The sequence below is a fragment of the Hypanus sabinus genome, chromosome 21, assembly GCF_030144855.1.
Source record: "Hypanus sabinus isolate sHypSab1 chromosome 21, sHypSab1.hap1, whole genome shotgun sequence".
Lineage (NCBI taxonomy): Eukaryota > Metazoa > Chordata > Chondrichthyes > Myliobatiformes > Dasyatidae > Hypanus > Hypanus sabinus.
The window spans coordinates 53584708-53604649 of NC_082726.1; the positions used below are offsets into that span (position 1 = coordinate 53584708).

At 40.4% G+C, this 19942-nt stretch overlaps 1 protein-coding gene across 6 annotated transcripts in view; it reads right to left on the bottom strand.

Moving 5' to 3' along the window:
- Positions 1–19942, bottom strand: part of kcnma1a (potassium large conductance calcium-activated channel, subfamily M, alpha member 1a) — a 924908-nt gene that overhangs the window by 184274 nt on the left and 720692 nt on the right. For all 6 annotated transcript variants that reach the window (XM_059946553.1, XM_059946552.1, XM_059946549.1 and 3 more), the window contains one exon: positions 11996–12064. In XM_059946553.1, the coding sequence (XP_059802536.1) occupies positions 11996–12064 (69 nt within the window). The remainder of the gene's footprint in view (positions 1–11995; positions 12065–19942) is intronic.

Here is a 19942-nt window from a genome sequence, read left to right on the forward strand (position 1 = left end):
TCTAGCTCTCAGCTGAGATTTGAGGGCTGAATGGTCTTAATTCAGGACAGATAGGCTTCCTATGACTCAGCATAAACTTGCAAGACTGAATGGGCAGATTCTGTTCCATAGCAATTCTCTGATTTTATATCCTGACAATCCAACAGGAACAAATTTGAGCCAAGTTAACAACCTCTGCTGCAGTGATACAGAAGTTGGGTGGGGCTTGACAAGCCAAAGAATTACAGTTCAAATGCTAACCAGTCTTACTCATGTGAAATCTTTTAGCAATACTTTGGTGGAGGAAATACGTGTAAGATTTATTACCCACTTACAGGTGGAAAATCAAGCTTAAAATGAAGCGACTGTTCACAGATAGTTTAACAAGGCTGCAGCAACAGTGCCTCAGTAGTTTGAACAGCTCCCCAGTGATTGGCAAACAATTTGTGTTACTTGTATTATCATCAATTAACCGCAACTTATCAATGGTTTAAAGCAACATTCATAATACTTTAGCAATAATGCACGTCAAGAGTATAACTACTGCACTGCACAGCTGTATGCAAAATTAGGCAGCTGGCCCAGAGGAAGGAGGTGGCTGGCAGATTTTAGAAACAAGAATTGCAAACTCCATGTTTAAATTGACTGTTGCCAGAAACCTGATGTTGCTCCCCCATTGTTGACTATAAGCATCCAGCTCTTTCGTCTGGGCACTCTCAACTTACTTGAATTTTGTTTTAAACTAGTTTAGCTTTCATATTCAAAGATTTTGCTTTCTGCTTGACTCGAAGTACAAACAAATAGAAAAGAAAGGTTGCAATACATGGAGGATAGACACAGTCACAATTTAATCACAGCAAGACTACAATTGCTTCCAGGAATGAACTCCAAGCAGCTGTTGACCTGATTTTGTATCAATGAGGGGCACCTTCTCATCCTGGGTAAAATGGAATGTGGCAAGGATGCTTGATGTGATTAGCAAATCTTATCCTTCTCCAAAATACCCTTATCTCATTACTGTCAGTCACTTCATTTCTGTTCTTCAGTTATCATTGATTTTATTCTGCACATCATTTGGACCTTGAACTGTGGACTTGCCTTCTCAATTGATCTCAAAAAAAAAGGACTGAAATTAGAATGTGGGCACAAGTACCTAGAGATGCTAGAATCTAGAACAACACAAACTGTTGGAGGAACTCAGAAGGAAGGGCAACATCTATAGAGGGAAATGGGCAGTTGATATTTAAGGTTAAGATCTTTTGATCTGAGACATTGGCTATCAACTTCTTTCTATAGATGCAAGGCAGAACTTAACCATTTTATTAAAAGGTATCATTAAAACATTGTAAAAAAAAAAAGCCCTTTTCCTAATCGACATTACTAAGAGAGGGCAAAAATAAACTCTTTTTCTAATGGACATCACTAAATTAACTATTTGAGTGGCAAAGCTATTGTTGAACCAAAATCATTCTGTCCAAGTGTAGAACTACAAGACTACAAAAACAATTGTAAGATGAAGACTGATCTATGCTCTGAATACTTTCACACTTAAATAAGGTTTTCCTTTCCCTTACGATCTCTTTGATCATTTTGATATAACTCTGAAGCTTTCCTATATTCTTTCTGTTTGCCATTGATAATGCTTTGTATTTCATCCAATGCAAAACACTTGCTATTCCTTTAAACAGTTTGCAAGTGATTTAACGTTTTGTCCTGACAATTTATTCTCTCTACTTTCTGGTAATTTCTCCCCCATCCCCCTCTCTTACTTCTTCCATTCCCTATTCTGGCTCCCCTCTTCTCTTATCCTCACCAACCTTATCGCCTCCCTCTGATACCCCTCCTTCTTCCCTTTCTCCCATGGTCCACTGTCCTCTCCTATCAGATTCCTTCTTCTTCAACCCTTTACCTCTTCTCCCAGCTTCTCATTTTATCCCCCCACCCTACCCATCTTCCCTCCCACCTGGTTTCACCTAACACCTGCCAGCTTGTACACTTATCCCTCCCCGACCTTTTTATCCTGGCTTCTTCCCCTTTCTTTCCAATCCTGATGAAGGGCCTCGGTGCAAAACATCAACTCTTTATTCCTTTCCATAAATGCTGCCTGACCTGCTGAGTTTCTTCAGAATTTTGTATGTCTAACTTACACTCTTTGACTTCAACCTAGCTTTGTTCCCTTAGCTTACCAGAATTAACGCCCACCCCAACCCACATCACAAAGGTGCTTACCCACAATCTTCAGCTGCTGAACTATCTGCTTTGTTCAAAATAATCTGTTGCATTGCCACATGGAATCTGTAAAATCCATGCCTTGAAAAACACTAAAGATTTATTCAAATAGAATAATATGACAGCGACTAATTGGAAAACAAACTTCCATTTGTGTGACACGTTTTCAAATTATTGGAAGGTCAACAAGGTGTTCCGCATAATAAGCTGTGCTGAAATCTGAGACTCATTTAGGCCGTCTTCCAACAGGTGAGGAACAGCCCAACTTGTCACGCTGATTGTGAGCCCTAATTACCCAATTCGCTAAGTGATTCTACATCTGAGGTTTACTTATGTCAATCTGCAGGTATCTGATTAATTACCGTATTTCCTGATGGCTTTATTAACAGGTAGAACATTTACAGTTGACATCACTGGTTAATCAAATGTGTGTAGGCTCTCAATATTACTGGGAATAATATGGCAATATTCCACTTAGAAATTGTCTTCTCTATGGTGACTTATGTCGTGAAATTTGCTGTTTTGCGGCTGCAATACTGGGCAATGCACAAAATATATTATAAATTACAATAAGAAATATACATAAAAATTAAATTAGTGCAAACAGAGAAAAAATAATGAGGTGTGTTCATGGATTAATTGTCCATTATTAAAGATAGAAAAGTAAAAGTCTTGTCAGGGATTATGGAAGATATTAAATAAAATCAGAAAATACTGGATACTCTCAGCAGACCCTCCATCCTCTGTGGAATGAGGAACAAAATCAATACTTTAGGTTCAAGAACCGGATAAGCATCCTGTGCCTGAAACACTAATTCTGTATCTCTTTCCACAAATGCTTCCTGACCTGCTGAATACTTTGTGCATTTTTTATTTTAATTTCAAGTTTCCAGAATCTGCAGTATCTTAAGGTAGAAATCAAAGTTAATTAGGGTTAAACAATGTTATTGTATGAAGTAGAAGTAATATCATTCTTCCGATGCTGCACATGACAGGATTTTCTGTTACACATTACTATTGGATGTAATGCAGTGCATGTACTAATGTGTCAAAAAGCTGTCAATATTCATCCACTTTGGGAAATCCTTGGTGGATTTATTTGAAATGAAATAATTTTGTGGCAGCTAATAAAAAAAAAACGCTTCCATTTATATAACAACTTGTCACATCATTGCACATTAGTATCAGCTTTGCGTAGTTTAAAATTTATTCAAGATCACAGTCCTTAACCAGGCTCAGGTTCTGCTACCAGATAGAAAAGAATATTTGAATGTGGCTGAGTGTTTGCCTCTATCCTATTCACTGGTGTACCTAATGTTGCTCTTATGTGAGCTTTTCTTCAAGGGTCGGTGTCAGACTCTGTAGACTCAATCTCAAATTCCTTTGACGTCGTAATTAGATTGTACATTAATAAAACACAGTTACGGTGCCTATTTCCATATATCAGAAAATTCTTCAGACAATTGAATGATTAGCAGATTAAATTTTAACCAGAGAAGTACGGAGGAATCCTGGAAGCAAGTTTCTGCCAGGGTGGAGTATACTCCATTTACTGGCTCTAAGCACACACACACACACGCAGAACAACAAACAATTCCAAAAGTAGAGGTGCATCCACTGCATTCTAGGTGTGACTGCGGTTGGATGACTTAAGAGTGGAGTGACGGGGAGCCCTCCTACTTTTGTTGTTAACATAGACCACAGCACACAAGAATAGAGATAGACAAAGCAGTGAGGACAGACATGAAGCAGAGGAGAAGGATCAGTTTGAGAAATACAGAAAATAAGCAAGTGACTGGGCAGATCATCAATTAAATAAAACTCAATAATTAAAACAGAAATTGATCTTTTAAATAATTTTTAATGGGTGATCCTGGAATAAAAGGACACGCTCAAGGTACCTGGTTACATTATGCATTAATATTTTACTCAGTGTCAAGAACCAATTGCATCAGAGGAAAAGCAGTTGCCTTGAATGCTTGGAGTCTTCTTGTACGTTTGCAAAGCTTTCAATGACACTGTCAATAAAGGGGCATCTCTACTGCTTGGGGCATTGATGAACCAAGTGCAGGCTATACTCAGTTATCCTTAAAGTGTGCTTAAAATTATTACTGCCACAAAAAAAATCAAAATCATTGAACTTATTAACTACAACACACACAAAATGCTGGAGGAGCTCAGCAGGCTTGTCGTTATCAATGGAAAAGAGTACATGGTTGAAGTTTCGGGCTGAGACCCATTTCTCGTGTTTGTGAAACTCATTAATTGACACTTTGATTTATGACTGGTCATCAGTGAATCCACAGACAACATGAAACATTGTGAAAGTTGAATCTGAAGGCAGGCAAAGGGAGAAACATTTTAAGATATGTAGGATGACTGGTGTCTGGGGATGGAGCTTGGTGAAGAAGAAATAAAACTCCATTGTAGCAAAGGTCTTGAAATGAAATTGTCTTTGACAATCTATAATACAATCTTGGACCATTTAGAAAATATAAATTCATTAAATTTTGCAACACAAACATAAATATAAAAGAAAAAAAAGCACTATCTATCTCTTGGGCCAGATCTTGCTAGAGAATGCTTGAAAAACCAGCATCTGATCTTTAAGTATTAGTATTGGTTTACTATTGTCTCATGTGTAAAGGTGCAGTGAAAAGTGGTTCAATCTGAGGTGCCTGGGCACTGTCAAATGCAGACTTTCGGGACTTGGGATGCCAATAGTGTTTTCTGTTAGCCCAGCCTTGCTGAGGTTCCCCAGCATTTCTACAAGGGCACTACCTCTCAGATCAAGCACAGAACCAACAATACCATTGGTGTCATTAGAGATTATAGGTAAGGAGAAGGATGAATTATTTTTCTTTAATTATCTCAACTTTCTTTTATGTTTTACTATTTGTATGCATTTTAGTTAGCTTTATATTTAAATAATTCCATATTTATTAAAAATTAAATTGTATTGGGAAACAGCAATAACTCAATTAGTAAACAGTCTGCTGGAGGAACAGTGATCAAGCAACATCTATCAGAGGAGGCGGAATTCTGGATGAATCCTTTCCTCCCTTGGATATTGCTGAGTTCCTCCAGCAGATTGTTTGTTGCTTCAGATTCCAGCATCTGGAGAACCTTGGGCCTTAACAATAACTCACTCCTTAAGGTTGGGAAGGGAAGAATTGGGATTTAGGCTTTTCTGGCTGCCAGTGCTGTGCAATCTCCACACAGCGCTGCCAATAACCTTCTAACTTGTCCAGACTATAGTAGAGGAGACCTGAATATGAAGGCCAGTGGGATTGGTTGTTCAAGGCAGACAAGGTAACTTTAGTTGTTTGGGGTCCATCAGTAGTAATTCTGGGAAGGGGCTGAAATTGACTAAAAATATATTGCTTTTGGTGTTTTTAAGTATTATTCTGCTGATAAGAGAATAATTAGCAAAAATAATTGAGCTCCCAGAGAAATAAGACCTGTTGAAAGTTGAAGAAAAGACAGGAGGGAAAGCTGAGGCAGGTTGGAAAGTAAATGAAGAGGGCTTTACCGCTTGGCACCTCTGTAAACAACAAGAAAACAATTGAGTCAAACGCCATTTAGAAACAATCAGCTCACAACATCAAACAAAGGAAATGACCAAAATTGGCAAACATGAAACAAAGAAAATAGTTTTGCTTCTTTGAAAACATGAACATGAGGATACAGCGAAAAAAAAGACATAATCCTGGCAATGGGAACATATAATCTGAATGTTGCTCAATTTTCTCAGTGGTTTCAAAGAATTAGGAAAATAAAGATTTATGTTCCAGTTGATACTAAGACAAGCATCCAATTGACAGTTTTTATGACCTTTGCCATATAATGCATTTTGGCAAAGTAGCATTCCTGAGCACTGGGAGTGTAATAAATCTCAGCTTCAAGGTCTCACTGGGCTTGTCCAACACCATTGCCAGTAGTCATGGTTTCAACACATGGATTAGTCCATGCTGCCTCTTAAATGTGATACTCTTCACTGCGGTTGTTAAAATGCCCCTAAAATCTTTGGGAAAAGTAACTAATGAATACAAAGCAGGAAATGCCAAAAATTGCACCTTGTTTAGCAAACTAAATATGGTATTAATATTTTGGCTTTAACTAACTCATGATGGAACAAACCTGAACATTAATCTAATGCTTCTCCTAACCAGAGATGCTGCCTTGCTTTCCATTATATTCGTAAGCAATATTGTGATCAATATTTTGAAAATGTAGGTGTATCATATTCAAATTCTGGTTCCCTCATTTTCAGAAGGATGTGGAAGCTTTACAAAGAGTACAGAGGAGATTTACCAGGATGCTGCCTGGATTAGAGGACATGATTTATGAGAAAATGTTGAACAAGCTATGGCTTTTCTCTTTGGAGCAAAGGAGAGATGTTTTTATTGAGGTAGACAAGATGCTATCAGACATAGATAAAGTTGACAGCCAGAGACTCTTTGCCCAGGGCTCAATGGATAATATGAGAGGACATACAATTAAGGTGATTGAAGGAAAGTATAAAGGAGGGAATATCAGAGAGTTTTCTTATTTTCAGAGAGGGTGGTGATTGTGTGCAATGCACTGCTGGGGTAGTTGTGGAGGCAGATACATTAGGGACATTTAAGAGACTCTTAGACATTTAAGAGACATCAGGGATGAAAGGAAAATGGAGGGCTATGTGGGAGGGATGCATTGGATTGACCTTGGAGTAGTTTAAAAGGTTGACACAATATCATAGGCCAAAGGCTATACTGTTTTATGATCTAAATAGGAGCAGCAGTAGGCTGAATGACCTTTAGCTCCTCAGTTAAAAGATTTGTGGTGAATCTTTTCTCCACATTACACAGAAACTATGCTTTACAAAATTTTCTTTAACCTGGAAATCAGCCATTCTTTTCTTTTATGGAAATTACAGACAGGAAATATATTTTGAATTAGGTAGATGTTCAGCATTGGACTCATAATGACAGCGAGAAGTTGATTAGACCTTCTAATTAATGTTGGCTGATACAGTATCTCTTGTGAGCTGTTTATGTTTTCCTAGTGCCGGATGTATGTAATAATGAGGAGAAGGTTAATGTTAAATTTAAATAACATTAACACAGATCTTGGTGCAAATGCTAAGCTACACTGTTCTAGAATGTTTTGTAACCAAGAAGCTACATTTTGATTTATAAAAAATGATTATGTGAACCCTTCAGCATTGAAAATTAGGTATACTTGGTGAGCAAGTCTTACCAGCTAATAATCTGCCTTTGCTATGGGTCTAGCATCTTAAGAGTTACACGGGAACACAAGGCAGGGAACTAAATCTTAACATGAACAGAGTTAGACCATAAGACAAAGGAGTAGAAGTCAGCCATTCGGCCCATTGAACCTGCTCTGCCATTTCATCATGAGCTGATCCAATCTCCCCTTTAGTCCCATTCCTCCGCCTTCTCACCATAACCTTTGATGCCCTGACTACTCAGATACCTAATCAATCTCTGCCTTAAATAGACCCAATGACTTGGCCTCCACTGCCGCCCGTGGCAACAAATTCCATAGATTCACCACCCTCTGGCTAAAAATTTTTTTTGCATCTCTGTTCTGAAAGGGCGCCCTGCAATCCTCAAGTCATGTCCTCTCGTACTAGACTCCCCCACCATGGGAAACAACTTTGCCACATCCACTCTGTCCATGCCTTTCAACATTCAAAATGTTTCTATGAGGTCCCCCCTCATTCTTCTAAACTTCAAGGAGTACAGTCCAAGAGTGGTCAAACGTTCCTCATATGTTAACCCTCTCATTCCCGGAATCATTCTAGTGAATTTTCTCTGAAACCTCTCCAATGTCAACACATCCTTTCTTAAATAAGGAGCCCAAAACTGCACACAATATTCCAATTGAGGTCTTACCAGTGTCTTATAGAGCCTCAACATCACATCCCTGCTCCTATACTCTATTCCTCTAGAAATGAATGCCAACATTGCATTCGCCTTCTTCACCACCGACTCAACTTTGAGGTTAACCTTAAGGGTATCCTGCATGAGGACTCCCAAGTCCAGTTGCACCTCAGAACATTGAATTCTCTCCCCATTTAAATAATAGTCTGCCCATTTATTTCTTCTACCAAAGTGCATGACCATACACTTTCCGACATTGTAATTCATTTGCCACTTCTTTGCCCATTCCCCCAATCTATCCAAGTCTCTCTGCAGACTCTCTGTTTCCTCAGCACTACCTGCCCTTCCACCTATCTTTGTATCATCAGCAAACTTAGTCACAAAGCCATCTATTCCATAACCCACATTGTTGATATACAATGTAAAAAGAAGCGGCCCCAACACGGACCCCTGTGGAACACCACTGGCAACCGTCAGCCAACCAGAATGGGATCCCTTTATTCCCACTCTCTGTTTCCTGCCAATCAACCAAAGCTCTATCCACGATGTAACTTTCCCGTAATTCCATGGTCTCTTATCTTGTTTAGCAGCCTCATGTGCAGAGTTTGAACAATCAAAGTATGACATCTATCATTCCTTCCTCATGTTGGTTTACACCACAAGGTCCTGAAGAGATTGTGGAGGCTTAGATTCTCGAACGGTTCCTGGGGACTGGAAAATTACAAAGGTCACTCCACATTTCAAGAAAGGTGGGAGGAGGAAGAAAGGATATTATAGTCAAGTTAGCCTGACTTCAATGGTTGGAAAGGTGTTGGAGTCTAATAAGGATGAGCATTCAGGGGACTAGGAGACACATAATAGTATAGGCCAAAATTATCACAGTTTTACAAAGGGGAAATCTTGCCTGACATATCTGTTGGAATTCTTTAAGGAAATAACAGGGTGGATAGGCAAAGGAGAGTCAGTCAGTGAGTATTGTGTATTTGGATTTTCAGAAGGCCTTTGACAAGATACCACACATGATGCTGCTTAACAAGGTAAGAGTCCATGGTATTACAGGAAAGCTACTTGTATGGATAGAAGATTGGCTAACTGGCAGGATGCAAAGTGTTGAATAAAGAGAGCCTTTTCTGGTTGACCGCTGGAGACTATTGGCGCGCTACATGAGGAAGTAGGGTGTTTGCAGAACGACTTAAGACAGATTGGGAGAATGGGCAAAGAAATGGCAGGGAAGTGCATGGTCATGCACTTTGGCAGAAGGAATAAAGACAAAGATGTTTATAAATAGGGAGAAAATTCAAAAATCAGAGGTGCAAAAGAACTTGTGAGTCCTCGTGCAGTATTCCCTGAAGGTTAAATTACAGGTTGAGTCGATGGTATTGTAGGTAAATGCAATGTTTGCATTTATTTTGAGAGGGCAAGAATACAAAAGCAAGGATGCATTGCTGAGGCTTTATAAGGCATTAGTCAGACCATACTTGGGAGTATTGTGAGCTGTTTTGGACTGCTTATCTAACAAAAGATGCGTTAGCATTGTAAAGGATCCAGAGGAAGTTCACGAGAATGATCCAGAAATGAAAGGGTTAAAATTTGAGGAGCACTTGGTGGCTCTAGGCCTTTACTTGCTGAAGTTTAGAAGAATGAGGGGTGATCACACTGAAACCTATCAAATTTTGAAATGTCTAACTAGAATGGATGTGGAGAGTATGTTTCCTATAGTGGGGGAGTCTAGGACCATAGGGCACAGCCTCAGAATTGAGGAGCATTCATTTAGAACAGGGATGAGGAAAAAAATATTTTGCCACAGGATGGTGAACTTGTAGAATTCATTGCCATAGAATGATATGGAGGCCAAGTCATTGGGTATATTTAAGGTGGCAGTTGATAAATTCTTGATTAATCAGGGCATCAAAGATTATGGGGAGAAGGCAGGAAAACTGAGGTTGAGAGGAATAATAGATCAGCCATATTGGAATGATGGAGCAGAACTGATTGGCCAATGGCCTAATTCTGCTCCTCTGTCTTATGGTCTTACGATGTTTTGCTCTCAGTCTGCAGTTGGACTGGCAAGCTGTAGTTGGGCATACACGTTAGGTGTGAGTCCACTCGCTTTCAGCTCGGCATGGGCAATATTTAATTTGGTTCCTTCACTTGGCTTTGCATAAAAAGTTGCTACCAAGAGGAGTACCAAATTCGAAGGGAATATCTGACTTCAGCACCTAACAACTAACTGGTCTATGGATGGGCATGTGACTGCAGTTCTTGAAATCCAGCATTACACATTACAACCAAATGAGAATCAGTATTGGATCAATAATGTTTGCTTAATGCAAATGACTGGATTAAAAAGCAGTTTGCTTAACATGATGCTGCTTTGTTAAATGGGTTGTACTACATTAACTGAGCTTAAATCAGTAGTATTTATCCTCTTTCACATTTACTGACAGCTATATCGGAATACAGTTACAGAATGAGATATATAACATCTTGCTTTATTTCCTTTATCGGTGTAAAGTGTAAATCTCCACTGGGCTCTGGATAAATGCAGGGGCATTGGGCAAGGCTAGTGAGGGTATAATGTGAACTGTCACGGGGTACACTGTGAGTTGGGGTTGTGCAGCACCTCTGAAGGTCTACAGCTGGTAAGGATCATCCATTATGATCACCAGAAGAGTCAAACGTCTTCGGCTATCAGGCAGGAATGTGGTGCTGAGGCCAGGATTTCAGATCTGCCTTGAATTTATTGAATGGCAAAACAAGCTTAAGAGGCTGCATGGACAAATTCCTCATGTTCTTAGGCAACCCAAAACCGCAATGTAAAAGAACATCTTGGTCACCTGCACATTAACTACAAGTTCCTGGACAGCAAATACTAGTAACTACAAAGAAAACTAAAAAAGCTTCTTAAAATATGAAGGAGTTTCTGAATTAAATTGCTGGCAGGTTTTGAATTATGTTAAAACTCAGCCATTTAAGCTTCCTTAGATGTGATGGATGAAAACGTTTTATCAGCAGCTGCAAACAAGAACATGATCGTCCAATTGGCAACAAGTGGTACAAGATCAATGTGACAGGAAGTTGGGATTCCCTTGGCTATAATGATAAAAGAGCGAGACCAACAGCCTCCCATTTCCCATTGGAGGCTCATCTTCAGCCTCTGACCTCTCTTAGTCCTTTGTTAGTTATCGCCTTATTTCTCCCCACAGAGTTTTACAAGGTCAGACACTGGTGAGAGAGTGGGCCAATTGTTGTGACTTCACAAATGTCCTTTCTGTTGTTAAAGATACACTAGTCAGGCTTTTCAAAGGGGAGTTGAACAGTGCATTGCTAAATATATCATCAAATATATTCCTATTTTTCATCAGTTAAAATGAATACATTGCACTAAAGAAGCATAGCAAGGGCAACAATTAAATCATGAGAGCTGATAAAGAACAAATTTCACATTTGAATGTATGTTTTGTTTCTGATGGTCTGGTAGTTACTTGCTGGTTATCAACCATTGACCATTGCAAAGTTATTCTCATAATCCCAATATACAAGGACATTCCTAACAGCAACAATGCTATAATGTTATTAGCTTTACAATAATGGTGCTTGGGAAGACTCAATTCTTCAAAGAGCCATCAAGAGCCAGACAGATTTTATTTCAGTCACAGGAGCCCTTCATAGCCTTTGTTCAACACTTTAAGTGACTCTGAAACTGAAGCTGGCAACAGCCATACAAAGGTTCTAAAAGTTATTTAAACTGCCAGCATGAGAGAGGATTAAAAAATACTGGAATTTGGCAAGAAATGAATGTCTTTATTGACCTTTAGTAATTGCTTAATGTCCTGTCCATGAGGAAGATGGTGATACAGCTAATACTCACAATTCACGGAGAAGGTTGTGGTGCTTACCTGCTTTCCCTTGTGTCTGATTTGTATTCTATGGCCAACAGTAACAGCTTCAGCTTCACAAAGCACAACCTGAGTGAGGAAGAGAAATGGCCAGTTAGTTCAGGAAGCTGGACACTTGCACATCAGAAATGCTTACAGTATGAGAAGAGGCCATGCAGTCCACTGCCTGGGTCACAAACTAACAAAAGCTTCCATTGTATCTCGATGCATGTGTCATCAATAGAACCTCAATATCCTCAGTAAAGTTTTGTGTTTAGATACCTATACAGTTTTATCTTGAATCCTACAATTGAATCCGACTTCTGGACCCCAAGCCACCGCTACAGAAAAACTGAGTTTCATTGTTTCATGTCCACTGTCCTCCCCGAATGGATTCCTTCCTCTTCAGCTCCTTATCTCTTGCACCTATCCTCTCCCAGCTTCTTGATTCATCTAAACTACGTGCTGCACCCTGTTAATACAGGGTTCAAGTCCTGGTCTCGAGGGAAACATTCCGGGGAGCAATGCAGATGCAACGGTTAAACTACCACACTAGTAATCCCGAGTCATGCACTAAGTATCCAGAAACTCCGAGAAGTCAACTCCCACCACTCAAGCTGAGGAATTTAACTTCAATATATCAAATAATCTGGAATTCAAATTAAAAAAAAAGATAATTTAAAGTTCAAACTAAATTTCAAAATAACTTTATCAACAAAACACATATGTCACCATATACAACCCAAAGATGCATTTTCTTGCGGGCATACACAGTAAATCTAAGAAACACAATGAAAGCCTGCACCCAACAGGACGAACAAACAGCCAATGAGCAAAAGACAACAAACTTTGCAAAATACAAAAAAGAAAATAAAAAATAAATAAGCAATAAGTATGAAGAGTCCTTGAAAGTTAGCCCCTACGTCGTGGAAACAGTTCATTGATGGGCAAGTAAAATTGAGTGACGTTATCACTTCTGGTTCAAGAGTCTGAAGGTTGAGGGGTAATAACTGTTCCTGAACCTGGTGGTGTAGGTCCTGAGGCCTCTGTACCACCTGATGGCAGCAGTGGGAAGACAGCATGACCTGGATGGTGGGGGTCCTTGATGGATGCTGCTTTCCTGGGAAGCCGCACCGTGTAGATGTGCTCAATTGTGTGGAGGGCTTTACCTCTGATGGACTAGGCTGTATCTATTACTTTTTGTAGAATATTCCAAGTGTATTGGCGTTTCCATGCCAGGCCGTGATGCAAACAGTCAGTATGTTTTCCACCACTTATGTCTACATGGACCAACCTTTTATAGTCTGGTCTGTGTGACTCCAGATTTATTTAAAGATCCAGCACAGTGACAGGGCTTTCCTCTCCAACGAGCCTGATTATACCTGTTAATTAACCCACTAACCCATACATCTTCAGAATGTGTGAGGACACTCACACGGCTAGAGGGAGAACAGACAAACTCCTTACAGACAGCGGCAGGAATTTTGAACCTGGGTCGCTGGCACTCTAATCGTGTCAACACTAACTGCTGTGCTGCTATACTGCTCAACTGCTGCTCAACGCAACTCTGCAGGTCAGACCAGAACAGAGGGTGTTTTACCTCAGACCCCCATGAAACAGACGTCATCACAACATCACTGGAGAATTGGCCTCTAAGCAGGCTGCATTTTCAGGTGTGTGTCATAGAGTACCAGAAATTCAAGCTTATGTTTAGAATCTGGAAGAAGATAGCACTAGCGAACAACACGACCAAGGGTGACATCCCCCAGACGGTTCATAAAACGACTTCTTTCACCTCTTTTACGACTTCGTTTTCATTCAAATATGGTTCTGCTACTGTTGGAGCTTGTGATCTCCAACTTGATGGTGTGTTATCAGGCCGTTTGAGCAATCTGGCATTTTGTTGCCTCTGAGAGGATTTTGTGAGGCTTTGAGTGAAGAGTGTGTCCTTGATGCTAAAAAGCCTGGAGATGGGAGCGTGAGCCCATGAACAGCTCCATTTCTTGCTGATCTCGCCAATTAAAGCACCGAGGAAGATCGATATCATCGAGGCAAATGCAGAAGATGAGCAGGCAGATGTCCATCATCTCATTCAAATGTTATGCTGTGCATGTCAGTCACAAAGTTAAATCAATCAACACAACATACAACATGATGAGAAAGATTCTTGAACCAGTCACCCACCACCCATATCTTGTTGTTGAAATTAGCAAGGATCTTAACTGGACATGTCACATCAATCAGATTACAGCCAAAGCAAACAAAATGCTGGGTATCCTGCAAAGAAACCTCCGCTCATGTAGTAAGTCTGTCAAGGTCACGGTATACAAGACACTTGTCCGTCCAAAGCTTGAGTATTGTGCAGCCATATGGGATCCCCATCAAGCTAACAATAAGAAGCCCATCGAAAAAATACAACACCGTGCAGCTGGCTTAATGGCTTAAACGATTACAGCAGGAAATCCAGTGTCACCAACATGCCCTCTAACCTTCAATGGGAACCACTTGCAAACAGATGTACTAAACTACGGTCAATCTCCATTTTCAAAGAAGTTCACAACATCATTCCATCGAGCATCCAAATTCGACACAGGGTCAGTTCAACTCGACGGCAAACTGGCCCTTACATACTGGAAACCCCTTCATTCAACAAGATTTGCTACCAGTACTCCCTCTACCCAAGATCGACAAGAGAGTGGAATCTTCTGCCGCCAGACCTGCGCAGTATTTCTGACATTAATATTTTAAAAGATAGACTCAATCAAATCAGTTTAGGGGATCCAGTCAAAAAAGCTCACTTTACAATTTAACTCTCATACCGTTTGCACCGACTGCGCGTTATAACAGCCGTCCAGCAGTGCTCGCACAGTGCCAAGCAGAAGCAGAAGAGTGTTCAGCACCATCTACCAGCTTCTCAATCACTGCTGCTGGAGGAAGGTGCCTGGGTCTGACAGTCTCTCTCTCCCTCTCACTCGCTGCTCCTGAAGGAAGGTCCCCAGCGTTCAAATGGTCTCTCTCTCCCTTGATGCTGCCGAGGTCTGGGGTCTTAGGCAAGGTTCAATCAGCACGGTTTGTGGATTGGACTGTGTGTTGTTCATCTTGCGATGTGCTCCTGACTTTTGGTCACTTCTTTTTTTTGTTGCTATTTTGAGCAAATTTGAGTCAAGGTGGCCTCCATATATTGAACACTGAGTTGAACTGAATATGCCTGGACCCTTTTGATTTTGTGTTTTGTATTCTGTCTTTCTCGCTAGATTTTTGTTGTTGTTGCTGTTTGCACAATTTGTCTTTTTTTTTGCACTGGGGAGGGGTTGATGAATTTTTTGAATTGGTTCTATGATTTCCTTTGTTTTGTGGCTGTCTGTGAGGACACATCACAGGGTTAGATACTGCTTACATACTTCGATGATAGATGTATTTTAAATGTTTGAAATGTCACAACGTTCATTCTATTTCCCTTTAAACTAGACATCTGTAAGTTGTCTCCACAAACCAGTCAAGTGTTCAGCGTTCTGTTTTCCTCGTTCATTTATGGGATGAAGGCATCATTGCAAGAAATAGCATTTACTGGCCACCTTTACTGTAGGAGGGACAATGATGACTACTTCTGAATGCATATCCAATAAAGTCAAGTGTCTTAACAAAAAATCAATCAAAATATAAAATTATTAGCCACTTAATTTCAGGTCCTGTATCTCAACTTGCTTGTCAATTAACAAGCACAAAGCACCAAGTGTATACTATATGTCCCACATTGATCCTATCATCAATCATTAATCTCCCTTAAATCTAGTCACTCACATACACACAGAAATAAAAAAAAATCCTGAAAATCAATTCTCTTTAGCTATACAATCATTATTAATTAACCAATAAGTATTGAACTAAAATATAAAGAATGATCACTGCACAAAATTAAATTCCAAATTCTTTGGTCACTGAAGTGATGTTTATAGCTGAACTCTCACACACAGATAAAATTTAATGAAAGGAAATTGAAATAAAACTCAATGGAGAACTGAATTATCAATTTAAACCCAAGGCCTATCATAGCTTTTAATCAACCTGATATATTTTTTTAAACAAATTATCCTTGTCTTACAGTCTTTAAACATGCCATTTTAGTGCATGAAGGGTCTACAATCATTTTCCCACACTAAATCTGTTCAGGACTGATTTGTAGCAAAAATCTAGGTCCATTCTGACACTGATTCTATACCAAGGTGTCATTGGCATTAGCGGGGTTGAGTTATAAAAACAACACACACAATGCTGGAGGATCTCAGAAGGTCAGGCAGCATTCATGGAAATTAGTAAAATGTTGACGTTTCGGGCAGAGACCCTTCTTCAGGACTAAATTATCAAAGACTTGATAAACTTGGATTTTCTTAACCTGGAGCATAGGATGTTGAGATAAAAACTGGCTTCATTTGTCACACGCACATTGAAATTTGGGGAAGCATACGGTGAAGTGTGTCGTTTGCTCCAACAGCCAACACAGTTTGAGAATGTGCTGTGGACAGCATGGAAATATCGCCACGCTTCCGGCAGCAATGTACCACGCCCACAACTTACTAATCCTAACCCGCGTGTCTTTGGAACATGGGAGGAACCAGAGAAACTGGAGGAAACCCACATTATCATGTGGAGAACTTAAAAACCCCTTACAGGCAGCGGCAGGAATTGAACCCCAATGCTGGCACTGTAAAGCATCATGCAAACCGTGATGCTAATGTGCTGTCCCTGGAGTTGTCTAAAATCCTGAGGGGCATAAGTGGCCAGTCTTTTTCCCAGGGTAGACAAGTAGGAGACAAGGAGGCATAGGCAAATTGATTTAAAGGGGATCTGAAAGGATAGGAAAGGAATTGTCAATGTTTTGGGTTGAAACCCTGAGCGAGGAGAGGCCGGATCTCCAAACAATGAGAATTCCTTTCTTCCCAGATATACTGCTTGATTCGCTAAGTTCATTCAGCAGATTGTTTATTGCAATAAGGTAATTGCTTTGCAGACACTCAGCTCTGCTTACTGAACTAATGGGTCAGACCTGGAGTGAGCCCATTAAAGACAATGGAAAGAAATGACTTCCAGAGGAGCAGTAAGTAGACCTTTTTACTTAATTTAGTTCAGTTAACTTAAATGTATTCAATTGGTTTTAAGTATGTGTGAGTGTTACTTCAGTGATTTAATTTTTTAAATTATATTTTAATAATTTAGAACTTTTAATGTTATATTAATTTTTTAAATAGTTTCTGGGTGTTTTTAACTGTTTAAAAGTTAGTGATTCACAAACTTTCTATTTCTGAGATAGAACAGACAACTGATGAGCTGGGGGCAGTAAGAGATGGTGGGGGCTTTACTGGCTGTCAGAATGGTTCAATGTTTGCAGCTGGGTGCCTGGGCTGAACAGCCCCTTTATGGAACCCCATCACAACACAACCCAGGACCATGCCAGGGCTGCACTTGAGGAATCTGTGTGGCAAAGAAGCAGGGAGTCCAGCAGTTTAGGGGTCATCTGAAAATCTCTATGTTGAGCACTGAAATAACCTGGGAATCATCCTATCAGTCCCCATTTGGAGCTGATATTCCAATGGATTATTCTTGTTGAGGAGCCTGGCACAGAACCCCTACTGTTTGGAAGCCAAATCACAAAGAATTGACCATGAATCAACAAGCCGGATTTCCCAGTAACCAACCATTTTAATTCCATTAATTTTAATCCCCTCTCCCATTCCAACATGTCAATTCATGGCCTCCTCTACTGCCACGATGAGGCCACTCACAGGTTGGAGGAGCAATGCCTCATATTCCATCTGGATAGCATCCAAGGTAATGGCATGAGCATTTATTTATTAATAGTCATTGAGCTACAGCGCAGAATAAGACCTTCCAGTCATTTGAGTCACACCATCCAGCAATCCCCCGATTTAACCCTAGCATAATTACGAACTATATACAATGACCAATTAACCTATCAAGTGGTACGCTTTTGAACTGTGGGAGGAAATTGGGGCATCTTGAGGAAACCCATGCAGTCACTGGGAGAACATACAAATTCCTTGCAGAGAACAATGAGAATGAATCCAGGTCACTGAGAGTGTAAAGTGTTGTGCTAACCACTACAGAACCCTACCTTTCCCCTCTCTCCTCCCTCTTCTTCCATTCATCACTCTGGCTCCCCACTTACCTCTTGTCTTCTCCTCACCTGCCTATCCCCTCCCTCTGGTGTACCTTCTCCTTCCCTTTCTCCCATGGTCCACTCTCCTCTCCTATCAGATCCCCTCTTCAGCCTTTTGATTCTTCCACCTTTCACCACACAGCTTCTCACTTCCTATCCACTCCCCATCCACTTGGCTTCAACTTTCGCCTCTCAGCTCGCCTTCTTTCCCCTCCCTCCCACATTCTTATTCTGGCTTCTCCCCCACCCCCCCCCACTTCCTTTCCACTCCTGATAAAGGGTCGCAACTCGAAACGTCAACTGTTTACTCCCCTCCATAGATGCTGCCTAACCTGCTGAGTTCCTCCAGCATTTTGTGCATGTGTTACTCTGGATTTCCAGATCTGCAGAATCTTCTGTGTTTATGACCATGAATCAAGCTGGCATTTTGGAAGTAATCAGTTTTAGCACGCGCATTTTTAAAACTTTTCATCTGTTTAATTATATCTTGCTTCTCCCTAGCATTAGTCCATAAAACAGCTATATTTACTGTAATGTTAACAGATTAATTTGCACAACAATATACAAAAGGACATATTGATTATCATAGGGCTTAATTAAAGAGAATTGGATAGCGTTATCCATCTAACACTAGCAAGGACATGAGAGCATGAATAATGAGGTCTCTTTAATTTAAACTAGAAAACAGGATAATTGAGTCTCTAGGCAAAACCTATGTGTCAAGCGAAGACTTTTAGACTATTCCTAAATCTCATTAGAACATCTGCATCCATTGATCATCTCTTCCTTATGGCAGTGCGTCATTAGTCGACAATAACAACTCCTCCTGGTTTAAATCTCATTAACCCCATGAGAACAGATGATTCCAGTTTCCCAAGCAGCCATTACCATGACAGGGTGACTGTTATTTGGCGTAAGAACATTAGTCTTGTAATAAAGTAATCAGCAGCTCCCTAAGGGAAATCCAAACTCTGAACTGTAATTACCACGCAGAGGCATTACTGATTTCATATACTCCCCTTACCCTGGGAAACCCAATTCAATTCCATTTGTTGAGCTCAATTGAATCTGATCTCCCCCTTCATTTCCTTCATCACTTTTGCCCTAAACCAGGGAATGTCTTGGCCATCACTTCTGTCATTGTGCTCAGGTAACCAAGGACTATTTAATCTAGGCATTGCATACAGCTGCACAATTTGGATTCCAAATGATATTAACAAAGATCCTGAAACTTTCACAGTGGTTGGATTGGGAATTTATTGCATTTCTTATACCCCCCTCCCACTTCTCTCTTTTTCTATTCCCCACTATGGCTCCCTTGTTACCCCTTCTCTTCTCCACACCTGCCTGTCACCTCCCTCTGGTTCCCCTTCTCCTTCCCTTTCTCCCATGGTCCACTCTCCTCTCCTATCAGATTCCTCCTTCTTCAGTGCTCTACCTTTTCTGCCTATCACCTTCCAGCTTTTCAGTTCATCCTCCCCTCCTCTGCTCATCTAGCTTCCCCCTCACCCACCTTCTAGCTTGTACCCCATCCCCTCACAGGAAGGCAATAGCAACTCAAGTTAACTCAAGTAATAGTAACGTATTACAACAGTGGTGTGCAGAAGAGCATCTCCGAATGCACAACATGTCAAACTTAGAAGTGAATGGGATACAATAGCAGAAGGCCACACTGGGTCCCACCCGTACCTAAAAAAGTGGCCACTGAGTGTATATTGAATATTGACCTCTGCTTGTGAATCTGGTAAATTCAGGAATGCTCAGCAATCTTATGTTCAGTTTATAAATGGCTT